This window comes from Marmota marmota, unplaced genomic scaffold, assembly GCF_001458135.2.
Source record: "Marmota marmota marmota unplaced genomic scaffold, marMar, whole genome shotgun sequence".
In the NCBI taxonomy this organism is placed as follows: Eukaryota; Metazoa; Chordata; class Mammalia; order Rodentia; family Sciuridae; genus Marmota; species Marmota marmota.
The window spans coordinates 3,989,349-4,007,723 of NW_025999853.1; the positions used below are offsets into that span (position 1 = coordinate 3,989,349).

The following is an 18,375-nucleotide window of genomic DNA, read 5'->3' on the forward strand; positions in this document are numbered from 1 at the left end:
GCAGCTGGGGATAGGTGTGCCCAAGCAGGGTCACAGCCAGGTACATCCTGGAGCTATGCACTAGCAGAAGGAATCCGCTGTCCCCTTCTTTTTGTGTTGGGCACACAGGAGACTGCTCTTGACCTTGAGATTTAATTTGTGGGGTTCAGATCTTGGAGAGTCTAAACATAGGCTGAAGTATATAGGGGAATGTTAAACAACCTCAGCAGTCCAGCACCCGAAGGTTGGAGACCTTGATTTAGGTGAAGTTGTTTAGGGTGAGACTTATCTGCTGGTTGAACAAGGCGCCTAGGTCTGCTGGACAGGTGTACTCTGCTTGCTCAGAGAGGGGCAGCCAAGGACTAGCTCACTGACTTCAAGCAAAGAGACCTCCCAGAATGCTTCACTGGACAATCTTGCTTTTCCAAAATTTGTATTCCTTCATGGGCAAGTTTCATTTAATCATCTTGTTATTTGTAAGAATTATAAAGTTGTCACTGTGTTCCTTTAAGGAAGGAAGCTAAGGACTTCAGATCCTTGCCTCCTTCCTCCTTCAAGGTATTTTCTTACCCAAAGCAATATTTTCCGTCAGGTCAAAACAGAAGCCAGACTTTTAGTGTCGCACTAGGTAATGACAAGACTGTGCTTGTTCATCCACCTGCACTTTTCTAAGTTTTCATAGGACTTTTGAGCAAGGTGCCTTCACCTTAGCACCATTGATTTTTTGGGCCTAATGATCTTGAGAGCTAAGAGTGTTGAGTAGCATTCCTGCCGCTACCCACTAAAATTCAGTAGCACCCCACCCCAAGTTATGACAACTTAAAATGTCTCTTAGTTGTCTTTTTTGTCACTGTGACCAAAAGACATGACAAAAACAACTAAAAGGAGTAAAATTTTATTTTTGGCCTAAAGTTTCAGAGGTTCAGTTCTTGGTTGGCCAACTCCATAGCTCTGGGACCAAGGTGAGGTAGGACCTCATGGTAGAAGGGCATGGTGGGGGAAAGGTGGCCCAGGACTGGGAAGCAGAGAGGGAGTTCTTTTCACCAGGGACAAAACATAAACCCCAAAGGCACTGGGGAGTGATCTACTTCTTCCAGTCATATTCTAACTGCCTACAGTTACCACCCAGTTAATCCATATTGGTGGATTAATCCATAGGTTATACCTCTTAATAATCTAATCATTTCTCTTTTGAACATCATGGCATTTTGTTGTAAATGAGTTTTGGGGGGACACCTCATATCTAAACTATAATAGTCTCCGAGAATTGACAAATGTCTCTTGGGGCAAAATCAGCCTCGTATTAGAATCTCACAAAACTGGGGGTGATGTCACTGTTCAGGTTAATGGTGATATAAGGATGAAGGTGATAAGATATAAAACTCAAGCCGCTGAAGTCAGAGAACAGTTGAATGGATTTGTGCCTTTTTAGTCCCAACCTTGTGAGACATGGTGTTGCCTTCACTGGATACATCCCCTGGCCTGCCCCTGTTTGTCCTTTTGTTGCTATACATTCGTGACTCTCTTACCCCATTTGGGACACTGCAGGATCTAATTCTCTTGGTTCTCTAATCAACACGATGTGGAAAGCAGGCCAGAGTAATTTCCAAGATGACTTTGAATAAGAATCTTGGAAACATTCCAGGCTTTCATCCCTGGTTATGCCATGTCATCAACTTGGTTTGGGACAAAGATGTGTTTATGTATCAAAATGTGGGGAAGGCCCCCTCAAAGCCTGTTGTTTCTACTTGTTTCTCATGATGAAGCATGGCTTTAGACTTGTGACCGTGGCTTTCCTGAAGGTCAGACGGGGGGTGAGTTTTAACTCTGCCAATTACTAGTTGTGCCATTTTGGACAATGACAACTTTTTTAAAGCCTTACTTTCCTACATGTTAAAAGGAAAAATGAATCCGTTACTTGTCCAATTTATAGAATTATGTCAAGAACCAAATGAAATGCCAGATAGGAAATTGCATTGCAAGTGAGGCCATCCTGTACTTTTATTATTATTAATGTGATCATCATCATCCCTATTGTCAAAGATGGACATCTTCATAAACTGACCTGTTAAATTTCTTTTTATATACCCAACTCCCTTGGCTAAAAAAATCATCTAACTAGGATATTTTCATTGGATTTAACCACTCAGCCTGGCTGAATTCAAGAACCCTGGTGGGTTTTAAATCCGCTTGCTACTGCCTAAATAATACTTTGGAAGAGAAAATAGCAAGTGGTGATCAACATCTTATTCACAGGCATAATCGCTCCGTTGCAACTCCCCCTTCTCATCCCCTGTTATTATTAATAGGGTGTTATTGCTTAACATACACCGTGTCCCACAGTGTGCTTCTTGCCTTTACATTATATATACATAATGTGTGAGCCCTACCCTCCAAAACCAGCCATTGTGAAGAACCAGAGGAGATCACTGTGTCGACAGACGTGGTCAGGGACCAGCGATTTGAGCTCCATCACTGCCACATAATGAAATATTCCTTCCCTCTAGACTCAGGATTAACTAGGAACATGTGATGGCCGATTCAGGTGGGCACTGTGCTGCGTACTTCCCTGCACAGCATGCCAGTTTCGGGCGTGCAGAGCAAGCAGGTGGCTTTGTCTCTGTTTTTCAGATGCTGAAGCTGAGAATCAGAGAAGGGAGTTGACTGCACCTGACTTGTGTTTTCAAATTCTCAGGACATTGCTTGTTTCATTACTATATGTTGATTCCAGATCCACGCAGTGTGAATATTTGCCAGGGATTTTAAAAAATATACTGTGTGGGATCTTTTCAATGTTTGTGCAGACAACGAAATAAGAACTGAAGTTATAGAGCTATGCCATCAATTTGGATCTGGACTTCTCCCTAGTTTAATTTATCTTTATTTCTCCAACTGTTATGGACCTCAGGCTTGATTGCACAGAAGAATCACCTGGTAGGTGTTAGTAGTACAATAACACCCCCCAAAAGATGCTGAGGCTACCCTCAATTCCACATTAGCATCAATGTGGAATTTGGTGGTCTTTCTCATATGCAAACAAGCCACAATGCCAGCCTCCCCCCACCGCCCCGTAGATGGTTGGTTTTTCTAGGGCAGGCCCAGTAGTGGGCCCATATGAGTGTGTGGTCATTGCTGGGCTGGGGCTGCAGCAGGTCTCCATCAGTGTGCTGCTCCAGGCCAGCGGTGGCATTGTTCAGACACTAACCATTGTTTGTATAAAGCAAAGAATCCAAGACTACAATTCCCCCCACATGGTGGTTAGGTGGTAAACAACAGAAGTTTTTGAATCCACTGCAACAACCTTTTAGGATCTGAACATGTTTTTTCAAGCTTCCCTGTCTGCTTTTTGTTTTGATTTTAAGAGTTTTCCTAATACATTGTTACTGGTCAGATGAGGTCCTATGGAGATTGGGGGAGACATCTATAATGAGAAGGAATTATCTGTATTGAACATCACTATGTTGGAGGATCCACTTATGCTAAAGTGTGGGTTCCATAAAGTGGTCATCGTTGTCTTTTTTTATTTTACTTCCCGTTTCCATCCTAAGAATTTTAGTAAGAATTTTTTGCATTATTTTTACTACTTAATCATTGTCAGAATATCTAACTTGAAGAATCAATTTCTGAGAGGAGGGAGATTTTTGGAATGAGAGAGACTTGATTTCCAATCCCAACTCCTATAATTCTTTTTATTTCTGGGATTTTCTTGGCATCTACTTGTTAGCATTATTGTGTGGATTAAAAGATGATATTTGTACATTGCTCTAGGGTAGTCACTGTTACATAATGAGTATTGAACAAGTATAAATTTACCATCAATAAAATAATATTCTGTGCTCTTTACCTATGATTTCCAAAGAAATAAACATCTTCCAGTTTTCTATATCTAGTACAGAATTTGGCATACATAATAAATAGATAAATAGTGACTTTTAGAATTAGTTGATGGGCAGCCAGGTCTCCAAGTGGAAGCAAAGATGTAATGGAATTATCCTGATCCACGTGCCATTATCTTATAGTACTTTCCAAAGGTGACATTCTCTTCCCTTCTTCATTTTCATGTATGGTAAATTCTGCATCTAGACAGGTTAGACAGCTATCCTCAATCTGGTTTCCTTGACAACCATCATAAAAATGGCAAGGGTCTGTTGTGGAGGGAGAATGTCAACCTCACCACAGTCTATGCAGCCTCAAACAAGGCTTCAAGGTCAAGGTTAAAATATTTGAAATTACAATCAGACCTTTGGTTAATGTTTGTTAGATGTTTTACAAGAGCTGAATGAAGGCATCATCTTTTCAGGGTTGAACAGTGAAAAGGGTCATTTGGGCTGTTAGCTGGAAGAAATTCAGACTACTATGAACAAGGTTTCTCCTGAATCCTTTCACTAATCCTAAAGAGAGTTCCGCAGTTTTATTTATTTATCTTTTTAACCAACCAGAAATTAATTGATACCTCTTATTCATTCTCCCTAAACCTCCTTACCCACTTGGGAATCGCCCTTCCCATGTGTTTAAAGTTAAATTTACCTACAAGGTGGATTTCTGAAGCTGAGAACAGAGGTGGTCACAAGCAAGGGCTTCACCCACAAAGTGCTCCAGAGCCCTCTGCAGATAAAAAGCAAAGCGCCTCATTATGCACAGCGGCCAGATGCCTGTCTAATTGCAGCCTATGTGGCTGCCCTTTAGATGGATCCCTGTGAAGCAGGTGGTAAGAGTGGAAAAGAAGGAAGAAGAACGGGGTGGGGGCGAGAGTGAGAGACAGAGCCCCCTGCTCTCTGATGATGAGCCAGAGGACAGAGAAATGTGCTTTCTGCTTAAGCTGCCTTCTAAATAAATTCAGGAAGGGAGGAAGAACTAGGAGACTCAGCAGATGGTACTGCTACCCCCTGGAATCAGGTTTCAATGTGTGTGTGTGTATGTGTGTGTGTATGTGTGTGTGTTTGCACACTTCTCTGTTTTATGGCTACTTTGGTGTTATATCAGCTTATATAGCTGTTTCTCAGATTCTTCTTAAAAAACATCATCCCTATCCCCAAAAAAACCTTTGGAAATTTGACTCCCTAATTTAGCCCCAGTTGCTCCTGTCCTGAAATTTTAATAACCAAACCACTGGAATAGCTATGATATTTTTTTTTTCTCATGAGAACCAGATTTTGCCCCTGTTAAGAGTGCATGCAATAGAGTAAATTCTCGACAGTGGGGAAACAAGGCTTATTTATTTTTTTCCTGATGTTTATTATCTCCATTCTCAGCACTTTGAGCAGCAGGTGAGTGTAACTGTAAAAATATGTATGCTTATATATGCACATGCACATATATAGACACACACACACACACACACGAGACTGACTTAGAATTAGGGGATCCCTGACTTGAATAGCTTATCTCCTCTAGACCACACTCGTGTCCCCAGATCATGGCTGATACTTTAATCCACAGGCACACACACACACATGAAAATTGGAGATACGATGATCAGAACTGGTGCCCTCTAACTTGGAAATAGATGAGTGTCACCCAAGCCACCTGAATATCACCATCTTATCCCCAGCTCCCCTTCCAAATCCCCATCAAGAAAAACCATGTCTTCAATATATATAATTATCATATTATATTATTATATCCCTCCAAACCGTGTCATTACTTTCTCAAAGCAGTCAGAGGCTCAGAGCCTCAAAGTTAGAAGTCACTTAGGTGTTTATTGAATGAATAGATGAATGATGAATAAATGAATGAACCAGTTGGGTTCGCCAGTGTGTAGCAATCAGGAGGAAAAGTTTTCAGTGAACATTGTTTGTGTAACTGTATTGTTTTACTTTTTCAAAACTCCTCACTGAGTACCTTTGGTGTGTCTGACACTGTGCTAAGTACACATACATAAATACACACTGTGCACTGTAATAAGAAGAATTGCAGCTTCTAAAAATATTAAGTCCAGGCTACGCAGGAGCTAATGCAATTTTCTCCTCAGTGCATTGAAAAATCTATTAGTTGCGAAGGCAGCTATATTTCAGGAAATTAAACCACTGTAACAGTCCAGTTCACAAATCAGAACTCCCAGTGCTTTGAAATGCTCCATTTCATAACATAGAGCACTGAGGGATGTTCAGGCAATCCGTAAACGCTCCAGTGGCCAATCCCCTCCAGCTCCACAAGGCTAAATAGAGGGTGTTGCTTGCCAGGTGATGAGAAAGGGAGGGGTTTGACACCACCAGTGGGAGGAGATATGGAGCCATGATCACCTTCCCTGTGACTCACTGTGTCTTCATCCCTCCAGGATTACTTCTGTCTGTAGAAGATGGTTTCTGGGTGGATTTCTGAACAATGGGCATGTCAGGGGAAAGCCAGCAAATCATGTCAGGCGAGGGCATGTTGAATAAACACATGTTCACTGACGCCTGCAGGAGATTGCTGTCACCTTCAATGACCAGCTTTGAGGCTCTCGGGCAGTTTTCCTCCAATGGCTGATGTAGGAAGATATGAACTATGTACTTCAGCTCTCCTAGGGTTGCTAGGAGTGTTCTTGTCCGCTGATGGAGAGCTATTTCTATTGAAACAGGATATCTAGATTTAAAAAGAATTACAGCCAAGGAACGTTTTTGGCTCCATAGTCATAAATTTTCTGCAAGGCACAGAGATGCCTAAGGAATTCCTGATCTTACATCAACATTGTCTTTCCTTAATCTTTGAGAAAGGTCTTCTCTCCCTGTTCATCCAAGAAAGTGGCAATTTCAGGTGAGACACATGGACTGGGGGCTGTCTTATGACTTGGTCTGAGTGGTGCATTGATTGTTAATCCAGTGTCACCTGTTCAGCCCAGAAGACCTTGAGAAATACTGTTCTCTGTCTTCTCACTTAACATCTTATAGAGGATCATCTAGGACTTTAGAATCACTTTAATTTAGTCAATGGGCGCTGTTTAAAAATATAGATGTCTGGGCCCTACCCCAGACTTGCTGAATCATCTTCTGTGAGTCTAACCCCAGAAATCTACCTTTGCCATTCGCCTCAAGGTCCTGAAGCTCTCAGCGGTTACTTTTTTCTCCAAAAGTCACTGGAGTCTATTCCAACAACAAGATGAGGTCATATGTCTACTAGTGAAAACCTTTTTTTGTTTTTTCTACTTTTCTAGGATATTATCTAGTGCTCTTTAGCGTGGTGTGCAGGACTCTCCAAAATTCAGCTCTTCCCTGCCTTTCTGTATCTTTCTCCATCACATCCAGCTCCACATCCCCTCGAGGGCAACTGAGCATAGTTAGTTGGTTTGTGCTCACGAGTGCAGGCACACACCTGGTTGGTTGTACTTCCCTCTGTGCCTTTCTTAATGCTAGTACTTCACCAGTCATCCTTCCCTTCCAATATTTGAGAAATTGCACTTTTATCTCATTCTTCAAGACAAAATTTAAGGCTCCTGTCTCCCAGAAATCTCCACTTGCTTCATCCTTTCTCCGTTCCCGCCACTCCTCTTTAATTATCCTCCTGCTAGACTGCGGCTACACGGACTTGGAATTCGTCACAATCCCATTCATTCTGTTCTGTAATTACAGGTGTGATGACTGGTTTCTGAGATGGTCCCCAGCCATCTGCATTTCCTAATATTCGCACCCTGGTTGAGTCCCTTCCCATAGTCCATGGCTGACCTATGTGACCAAAAAAGAGTACAGAAATGACACGTGTCCATTCTGAGGCCAGGGCATATTAGACATGCCAGCTTCCACCTGGTTCTGTCCTGGGCCGCTCACTATAGGGAAGGCAGTTCATGGGCTGCACACTCCCATGGCCCTCTGGGGTAGACCAGGTGGTGAGGACCTGAGGCTTCCTGTTGACAGGCAGCATCAACCGCCCGCCATGTTGAGGGGGCAGATCCAGCAGCTCAGAGTTCGTATTCAGATGCCTGCAGCTCTTGAGAAATCCACCCAACTCATGCGCCCCCAAGTGCCCCCAAATTTCAGACATGCAGAAATTGTGCAAAATAAATACTGCTGCTGTTTGAAGTGGCTGCGTTTTGAGATGACTCTTTGTGCAGTGATGAGAAGTGAACATGCAGTGGGCCGCTACCCCTTGAGAGCACCGAGCATGTCTTCTCCATCATGGGACCTGGCCCCTTGACCCTCCTGGCCCACATTAAATCTCCCATAAGCGCTTATCTAAATGCTCTCAATTGACTGAACATGTTTCTTTTGCTGGTCACAAATGCAGGTGGCTTTACCTAGTAGTTACGAATCTTGTCTTTTCTGCTGTTGTACCTTCTGTTAGTGGCAGTGTCCATAATTACCAGTTGCCAGTGCTCACACATAGCCCAGGCATGCCCCTAATCCTATAGGGTGTGTGCTGGTCTCATTTGACAGATGAAAAGACTGAGGTGCATAGAGCTTTAGCTGCTTGCCCAACATATCCAGCATCCCAATGATGGAGCCAGGATTGAAGCCCAGGCAGAGTCTAGTGTGTGTGTTGGGTGACCATCCTGAAAGCTAATGCTGAGCCTTCATCGTGTCACAAAGCTTCCCGGGGACTCTGTGCTCCTACATCATTGCATGCTTCTCTGAAGCTCACACACAACATAGTTTCTGTTTTCTCTGTTTTAAGAGTGAGGAGACTGAGTCTGAAACAGACGAACCTGAATGTCTGTCTGTGGTGGTAGAGGTGGCCTTGGAGTCCAGCTGGCTGGTTTTATGTCATGATCCTCCTGAAGCCCCTGCCCCACCGTAGGACACCCGGCCCTCAGGTCCTCCTCATTGCTGTTCCAAGCTTGCTTGGTTGTCAAGACGACCACCCACAACACAAAAGGCAAATGACTTCTCAAGCATTTTGCAGCCACTGTGACTGCATTTTTACATTTTTGAAAATGTGTCAAGGTGATTTGTAATTCACAGAAAATGTTGATATAGGTAAGGAATCTATTTTGAGCCATAAATATTTCTAGTAAGATAGGAGAAAGCTTCCATGACAAACACAGGAACTCCCTAGAGAGAAACAGGATATTATTCCTATTTTACAGATGAGAAAATTCAGGCCCTGAGAGGTTAAAAGCCGGGAATGTCCAACTCTAAGGTGCTAGTACCTAACTGCCTCAAAAAACTGCTGCTTGGTGAATCATGACTTTTTTTTTTTTTTTTTTTAAAGAGACTCACTTCTGCCCTTGCAGGAATCCAGAGGAGTGAAAAGCGCACTTGAGTCGGTTAGGGCACCTGAAAGGAGGGGAAGAGAAAACCATTCACTTAAGTAGTATGTCTGAGGCTGGGGACTGAGATTACAGTATGGGAAGTGACTCGGGTACTTTGGGTACCTGGGTATCAGTAGGGCTCTGAGGCTTTCAACAAGACATCATATATAATGCTCTTACTGCAATGCTGGAGTTTTGCCGGGCACATTGGCACATGCCTGTAATCCCAGCAGCTCGGGAGGTTGAGGCAGGAGGATTGCAGGTTCAAAGCCAGCCTCAGCAACTTATCAGGGCCCTAAGCAACTCTGTGAGACCCTGTTTCTAAATAAAATGCAAAAAGGCGGCGGGCGGATGGGGATGTGACTCAGTGATTGAATGCCCCTGAGTTCAACCCCTGGTACCAAAAAAAATCCCAAAAAACTGGGAGTCTTATTTTCTATTATATTACCGAGGCAGCCCAGTGCCTCTTGAAAACCTGAGTCTTCAAGGAGAGTCAGGCATCGTTCCCTGAGCCCACCAGCCCCTTTGCCTCTCTTTCCCTTGGTATCAAAAGCTTGGCATCACCTTTGGGCCATTGCTGTCCTTCATCCCCTATGTTTGTTTTTTTAATTTTCTTAGTTATAGATAGTCATTGTACCTTTATTTTCTTTATTTGTATGTGATGGTGCTGAGAATTGAACCCAGGGCCTCACACATGCTAGGCAGGTGCTCTATCACAACCTCAGCTTTGGAGATGTATCTTCCGCCCAACCCTTTGCCCCCATGCTATGTCCCTTCTCTGGTCAGGTCTTCTAAGTCACTTTTCTGGGGATCACCTAGCCTCATATCTACCCTGAAATCACTTGCAGTGCTTCGTAGGAACTCTACCTGAGGCACTCGGAATGACTGTTAGCTTCATTCAGGAAGGGGAGTTTCCCATTGAGAGCCCCCTGACCCCCACTTTACACAAAAGTCTACCAACCTGGGCTGCTCATGACGTTCACACCCTGGATGAGTACCTTCACATAGGTGGAGTAGGCGGGGATCTTGAGCACAATTGCATTTTTCCTAATTAAAGCTTCAAGCATGCTGCTTAGAATTATTAAGAGCCATTGCAAAGATAATAGTCTATCCATTAAAATGACCCTAACTTTCATTTTTTTATCTGTTTAATTACACAAACCCTTGGGCATATTTATAATGATGGAGAACGTGACAGGAGGCTGTTCCACCATCCCCAAGGGATGCTCTTGGGTGGACTAGCGTGGGGCTCGCCAGGTTTCCCACCTTTCCTCTGATCAGGATGCTCTTCTTTCCACCGACCTCTGGTTGAATTAGAACTTGTCACCAGGTAGGAGGAAAATCGAACACAATGTGATTGCACCAAGGTACTACTGCCCAGAAAGGTTACTTGGGTGACCATCCCCACCCACTTTCCTCCTGAAACCAAGGATGTGCTGTCTGACTTGAAGATCCACTTGAGGGGTTTTGTAATTTCCAGCAGATTTCGGTTTGTGACTTTGTTAACGTTTTATATAGAAACATAGGAAAGGGTGATGAGCCAGGTACTTCCCCTGACAGACCGTCTCCGTGCTGTTTCCCCTTTCCTGTCTTCCATAGTGTAGTTTTTTTTTTGCTTTTATCAAGCTCATAACCTGGATCACTGAGCCCTAATTGCACCGACAGCCACACACTGGGGAATAGAAGTGGCATTGTGGAGGCTGAGTGCCCGCATAAACTGGATGCTTTGCAGTCCCCCAGTTGTGTTGGAAAGTCAATATCAAAAGTCCCCATTTTGCCATGAGAAAATGTAAGGTTCTTAGAGGTCATGTGGCTTTCCTGAGGTCACACAACTTATTAGAAGTGGAACCACTTCCAAAGGCCAGGCTTTGGGGCTCAACAAATAAGCTGTTCCGCTGTGTGTACTGAACCTGGACTTCTGCATGTGTGGACACTTCCGCTCCTAGTTGAGGATAGTGCCAAAGGTAAGATTTGAACCCAGGCCTGGTGGACCCTGTGATTATGCATATTCATCAAACTGTTCTTGGGTAATTATTGTGTTGGATATTTGCCAGGGTCATGAATGAAATTCTCAAGGAGTTCCAGTCAAATGCAAGAGAGAGACATGGGAAATTAAACCCAGCGTGAGAGCAGGCTGTGTGCAGGGGAGGGAGAGGTCAGTGCAGCCTGAGACAGCAGGGACTTGGTGACTGGAAGATGGTGGCTGCCGCACTGAGACTTGAAGGAAGAGCAGCATGTGGAGGAGGTGGGGGAGGAGCATGGTAGAAGCCGTGCTACTTAAGAGGATGAGTAATCTATTATTGATGTGCTGCTTTCTATCAGAAGTTTTCCCTCACCCCAAAGATTCTTTACTTTTCTTGCCTTTCCTGGGGCTTTCTTTCTGAGTTCAAACTCATTCAAATGCTTCCTTTACCTCTAATTGAACACTTGGACTTAATTGATTATGTATTAAGTTGGGGACTTGGGGCGACATTCGGGCCTGGGCTCATGTTGAGATTAATTTATTCCTGTAGTCTTACTGTTTGGTGATGCATCTGAGTGTCTCACATGTGTGTTAAAAATAAAGCTGAGAGTCAGGGCCATCTAATTAGATGGCTTAACCCAGCACGGTGGTGTTCAGTGTGCACCCAGCTCTCCTGCTTTGATGGCAACCAAAATAGATGAATAAGTTAATCAAAGGTCTGATTAAATAGCACAGCTCTGCAGCATAGACCACTGATTGCCAGGCTTCAGTTCAGGCAGATTCCCAGAGGAGGGAAGGAAACGAGCTGAGTTCCACAGGCCAGGGCTTTCATGAGGAAGAGTTTTATAAAGCACACTGGAGGGAATTGCTCACCAAGTTCTCAGATCTTAAGGTGATGGCTAGTCAGGAAGCCAACTCCCAAAGAAGGGTAATGTGGTTTTGGGGAAAGAGCACAACCACCTCCTGGCAGATACTAACTATAGCTTGTGGCTCGCCTGCTGCGGGAGGTGGACACATGGCTCAGCCTCCTATGCCATTGATTGATTTCAGGTGTGGATTTTGTGCCTGTTAATATGTAAGGCCCTCCCTGTGCTTCGTTCTTGACCTTGCTGTTTAGTTTCTGTACCTGCATTAGCAGCAGGACTGCTGGTTATGACAGGTTTGTCCATCCAGGTCATCCCTAGGCCTCCGCTGCCCTCTTTGGGCCCCCAGAGACTGACACAGAAGGGCGGCACCCCTTCCCTTCTAGTCCCCATCTGGATTGGCAGAGAGGCACCTACTAGGAGATGGGGGACCTGGGGAGAGTGAGGGTGAGACAGGTGTCCCAGTTCTTGTCCTGTGGGCCGCCACAGAGAGGCCTCTAGTGAAGGCTGCTGCACCTGCAGGTGGCCTTGCTCATGGGGCTGCCCTTTCTGGATTCCACCAACTGCTGTCTTGGCCTTGTCTGCTGGGGTGGCACCTCTCTTCCCAAGTATCGGTTCTGTCTCTAATTCTGTATGCACTGCAGTAAAGAGTCCTTTATTATTATTATTATTATCATTATTATTATTATTATTTAGTTGTAGATGGACACAGTGCTTTTATTGTATTTATTTATTTTTCTATGGTGCTGAGGATCGAACCCAGTGCTTCACACATGGTAGGTGGGCGCTCTACAACTGAGCCACAACCCCAGCCCCAGATTCCGTCTATTATTAAATTGTCCTTAGACTTCCCAGTTTGGGTGTGCTATCTATTTACACCCTCACAGATGTGAAGAAGTACACTCTTACAGGATCTGCCTTTTACCAGTGGCAGCCGAGACTAAGCAGACTTGTCCAAGGACACATGGTGATTGTTGGTACTGGAGTCCAAGTCCAGGTGCACCTGGCTCTAGAACCCAAGTGTTCTTCACACCAGGCACCACCTTCAATAGGAAGCCATTCAAGAGATGTCATTGTACTTGAATGAGGGGCCCAGTCAGCATTGGGGGAGCCTAGGCTTGCTGAGAGTCTTTCCCATGCCAGGAGCTTAAATCTCTTCACCCCCTTTTGTTTTTCATCAAGCATATAATGTAGCATGTAGGTATATAGACACAGAAAAATGCCCCCAAATGATCCCTCTGAAGAATTTGATGTCTTGTTTCCATTTCTTCTTTCTCTGCATAAATTTCAGAGGATGTATTTCCATGCCATTTGAGAACTCATAGTGGGTTTTAAGCAAAAGTTGTTTTAAAGCTTGCTTTTTTTTTGTTTGTTCTTAACCATCAAAGCCAATTTCATTTCGTTACATCTTAATCTACATTGTTTCAAGCCGCTGGATAGTATGCTATCAATCAAAAGTGTATCATGTTTTAGTTAACTGCTCAATTTGGGGACATTTGGATGGTTGCTATTTCTTTACTTTATAGCATGGTAACAAACATCTTTGAGAATAGAACTTTGGTTTTTCATTTTAAAATTTGATTTTTTATTCTTTTTTCTTAAAGAACAGTGTCCTCTAAATGGAGTTAAAGGACAAAAGAGTATTTTGTAGGATACTAAAGATGATCCCATTTCCCAATAAAGGGGTTTTATCACAAGTTACCTCTTGAGAGTGCTCTCTAACTAACTCCAGTGGAAACTCCCCTTCACAGCTGGGATGGCACCCCTGTCCATAATGACCTTCACAACTGACCCTGCACATAGGAAACCTGTAGTCACAAAGTGTAGCTTTGAATACCAAGTGGCACCAAGAGGTGTGTGTGCCTGGCTGATGACTCTGTTCACCTGTGGGGCACGGATGGTTCCCGTGTCCTATGAAGGCTGCAGTATCGCACCCTCTGGGCTGTTCATTGCTGTCCCTGTGTATGGAAGCTTTGTTGCTGTTAGGTGAGGACTGTCCATAAATGATGCCCCAGCCCTCCGTGGGCATTTATTTGAGAACATCAAGAAGGTACCAGTACTAACCTATTCAATTGCAGCTTAAAAAATATAGCTAAGCATAAGCTTTAAAATGCCAGTAAGTAGTGATGTTTATAATGCAGGTTTGAAATATGACTTAAAACACACACACACACACACACACACACACACACACACACACACCTGCCTTGGAACAATTTGGTACTGGTTGCAGAAGTATGATTTGGTTTTTGTTCCTTTTTGTTTTCTTTTTGCCTGTCTTTCTTTTCTCCAATGAGCCTATATAATTTCTCGAATAGCCAAAATTATATTTTTAAAAACTTCAGCATGGGATTTTTATGTAATAATTATTTCATAACTATTGCTTTTCCTCTCACTAGATTCAGATTTCTTTCCTGAAACTGGTGCCGAATGTAAATTACATGAACAGAACTCTAAGTAGATATTCATGCACTTTTTCAACAAATTTGCATTGAATACCCCCCAACCCCACTTCTGGCCTGGTGTCACATACCTCGAATCCCAGCTGTTCTGGAGGCTGGCAGAAGGATAACTTTAAGACCAGCCTAGGCAGTTTAAAGAGATTCTGTCTCAAAATAAAAATTAAAAAGGGCTAGGGATGTGGCTCAATGGTAGAGCACCCCTGGGTTCCATCCTCAGTACTGGGGGGAAAATAAGTCAAGTTCCTTTCTTTTATCATGTTCTTATAATCAAAGATTTTGTTAGCACTGGTTGCATTGTTCTCTTAGCATAGTAAAGTGGTAGCAAAGTTGATTAGAAGAGAAACAAAGGAGAGCCCCCTCAAGGGAGCACGGGTCCTCTAGGAGAGGGGAGCTAAACTCAGTGCTTTATGTGTCTCAGGCACCATTTGTAATGTTTTAAGCAAAGAATTAATATAGTGACTTTTTTCCCCTTCTCCAACTCCCTTTGTGCCTTATCCTGTCCAGTCTGAAGTTTCTTGGATCCCCAACAAACATTACTCTGGGATTTATGGCCTGATGAAGCTCGTCCTGACCAAAACTCTTCCTGCCAACCTGGAGAGAGTCATTGTCCTCGACACAGATATCACCTTTGCAACCGACATCGCAGAGCTCTGGGCTGTGTTCCACAAGTTCAAAGGTAATTGTGGCTCATTTCTTTCTAGTATTTGTGGCTCATTTCTTTTTGGTATCCTTGTAGGTGTGGACATGTCAACCATGGTGATTATATTTTTTTAAGGAGATGAGTTTAACTCCGGTAAGGTTGTGCTATTCAAGTCAATAAGAAATTACAAATACAGTTATGTTACAATTCTACTTCGATTTGATACATGCTAGAGTAAAACTGGAATTTCCATTTCTTTCTTTATTTTATTTATTTACTTGTGGTGCAGAGAATTGAACCCAGTGCCTTACATGTTAGGCAAGTGCTGTACCCACTGAGCCACAAGATCTGTGTTCATAGGAAGAAAACAATTTGGGATACTTTGTAACCATTAAATATCAAATGTGTGTATTTTGTATGCAGTAATTGAGTGTGGACATACTTGTGCAGAAACATGCATTTATTAGTTTTCTCTTTTTATCAAATAATTCTTTGATTGCCAAGAAAGCTTTTGAGGTAGTAGAAACAGGTATTGATTATAGAGTGTTTGAAATGTTCTTCTGGCTTTTGCTTTCCTTAGCATCATGGCTTATTATTTTGAGGTACGTTTGTTTGGTTTTCAAAGTCCTCTCTTCTCGTCCAATAATCTTCTTCTTAGCTCTTATTGTTGCCTTTGTCACTATCTCAAGGTATAGGACCCCTTCTGATGGACAATTTAAACTCAGTAGTTATATTTGACTCTGGTGGGGCCTATGAGAGAAGTGACAGGTTAGCATGAGTTTAGGACTGTTTTAATACCCCTCTCCTCCGTGTTGTGTTTTTGAGGTTCCTCTCTATATTGGGCAAATGCAATGAGAGAGCAGTTTGTTAGTGAGATCGTTATATATTTCTTATCTTTTTCTTTGTCAAATTGCACACTACCCTCTGCCTAAAATCTCTCTGTGTCTTCTCTTACTTCTTTATTCTAAGAGGGTGAAATCCTCCTTACTGATTTTCAACAAATCATTTCCATAAACCCTGTTGGTTTCTGTTTCCATTCATGGGCAGGGTAAATTCCTTGCCTAGTGGTCACTGTCCGCTTCCTTCTGGGAGGATCATGGCTCTGGGCTAATTGAGGAAAGTGTTCAGCAAATCACAGGGTTGAGATGTCCCCCCCACACTCTATCCCTTATCAGGATCAAAATTAACATTTCTTATCTGGGTCAATAATGGCATTAGGGAGACATCCTTTAACAAAACTGGGAAGCCAGTGAGTCTCCCCTGTCTAATCTCTTCTGCACAGAATGCTGGGTGGGACCTACCCTTTTATTTCCTAAGTCAAGCCCCTGAAGTTTGGAGGGACGCAGGGTTTTGCCCAGAATTGAGATCAGAAATATGTGTGCCTTGCCTTCTCTCTGTTGCTTCTGCTGTTTCTCTTTCTGATCACACAGAACTCATTGGGGACAGTTTTTCTTTAATTGCACTGTATTTTATCCATGTTTTTATGCTGATGTTCAGTGTTCAGTGATGCATATATTCAACAACGTTTATTGCAATCCTGCTGGGTGTCAGGCCGTGTACCTAAATCATGAAATGAGGAGTGATGAAGGGACAGTGAGAGTTGTCACCTCTCCTGGAGAGGGGCGGAGCAGTCGGATGGGTCGCACCACAGGGTGTTGTAATTGTGCACTGTTTTGTTGGGAAAGAGCAATAAATGCCTAAGTTCCCCTTTGAAAAGAGAGGACTCACTTCTCCAGCACCTGGGATTTCTCTCTGGCATCAGCCCTCTTTGGGGATGGGCTCTGATGAAGAGAGTGACTGTGCCTGGAACCATGCCCCCTGCCGGGATGCACCATGTCATGCATTGACTCAGGAGCCACAGGATCCTACCTGATCAGTTGCAGTATCCCTGGAGACTGCCTCACAGTCTGAAGTCTCCTCAGTCCAGTCCTGCTCATTCAGACCTGCTGTTCCCTAGAGTTCTCCCTGATTAAATGTTCATGTGCTGATTTCTGTCTCAATCTGCTTCCCTGGAAACTCAGCCCATAACCAACATCTACAGCACCGAGTATCCCTTGGATAAGTGCAACTCAGCAAAATCAGTAGGACAAGTGGTCAGAAGTTGCAGTGCTCTGGCCGGGAAATCTCTTTTATTCTGTTGCAGCCAGAACTGGCTGTCGTGCTAGCAGGATTGTGTGGGCAACAGCAACAGCAAGAATAATCATGGTTCTAATCACTCGGCATCACCTGCAGAAGAGAAGGAAACCATTCGGACTCTTGCTGCCCCTGGGGCTGCAGATTTGGAGGACTCTGAGGTTCCAGGCGGTTCCTGGGGCTCAACAGAGTACGTGGACCAAGGTCAGGACAGGACCAGGGGAACTTTGAATACCAGAGCTGAGTTATTGGACTGTCTTCTATCTGTTCATTCTTTGGTTTGTCCATTTCTAACATTTATCAGGCCCTCGAACTGTGTAAATGTGGCACCAGCCTTCAGGGAACTCCCAGATTGGGCAGATAGTGTTACATCATAAACACCTGCCGAGGAGTAGAGAACGTCTACTGTGGTCCTCCCGTGCCCATCCTAGTGATCGTAAGAAAATGCAGAGGTAAAGAGAAAATAGGAAAGCCCTTCCCCCTGCTCCACGTGTCAGGACTTCGGTATTTTCTTTTTAGTGGACTTATTTTTCCTTAATGATATCTATTAGAAGCCAGGTCATAGAACAGGGAGAAGCCTTTTAGGACAGACACATAAATGTTCTGGCCCAAGAGAGAGAATGCCGCTCTCATGAAGGCACTACTACTTGACATCTTTTATTGTGAACATTTTGATTGACAGTGGTGCCATTTGCCATTGGTCATTTGTCTCTGGTACATTGTCTGGGGCTGCCGTGGCACTTGTGTGCAGGTCATACACAGGCTTGGTCCCTCCCTAGTGCTGTGGAAACCCCAAAACCTAGCTGCACCACGTCAGCTTCTACTAAGAAGCCTGTTATTAAGGACACAGACTCGTCCTCACCACCTGCTGCAGGGAGCCCCCCAGTGGCTCTTGGAGGCATCCATGTGCACCATGGGCCTGAGTTCACCTCAGTGGCAAATGCCTACCTTCCACACCAGTGGTCTGTACCCCTCGCCAGCCTGTGCAGCCACTGGGGGTTCTTCATACCCAAAGCAACAGAACCAGAAATATCACTAGTGGCTAGAATCCAGAGTCACCCACTCAGTTGTATTTCCCGAGCTCCTCTAGTGGTTGGTTAGTTTTCTGAAAGTTGAGTTGGGACTGTTGCAAAAAAACAAACAAACAAAAAAAAAAAAAAAAAAAAAAAAAA

General features: G+C 43.8%; 1 protein-coding gene across 10 annotated transcripts in view; it reads left to right on the forward strand.

Annotated features, from left to right (window-relative positions):
- Positions 1-18,375, forward strand: part of Large1 (LARGE xylosyl- and glucuronyltransferase 1) — a 487,150-nt gene that overhangs the window by 268,435 nt on the left and 200,340 nt on the right. For all 10 annotated transcript variants that reach the window (XM_048802422.1, XM_048802409.1, XM_048802417.1 and 7 more), the window contains one exon: positions 14,935-15,106. In XM_048802422.1, coding sequence (XP_048658379.1) covers positions 14,935-15,106 — 172 coding nt within the window. The remainder of the gene's footprint in view (positions 1-14,934; positions 15,107-18,375) is intronic.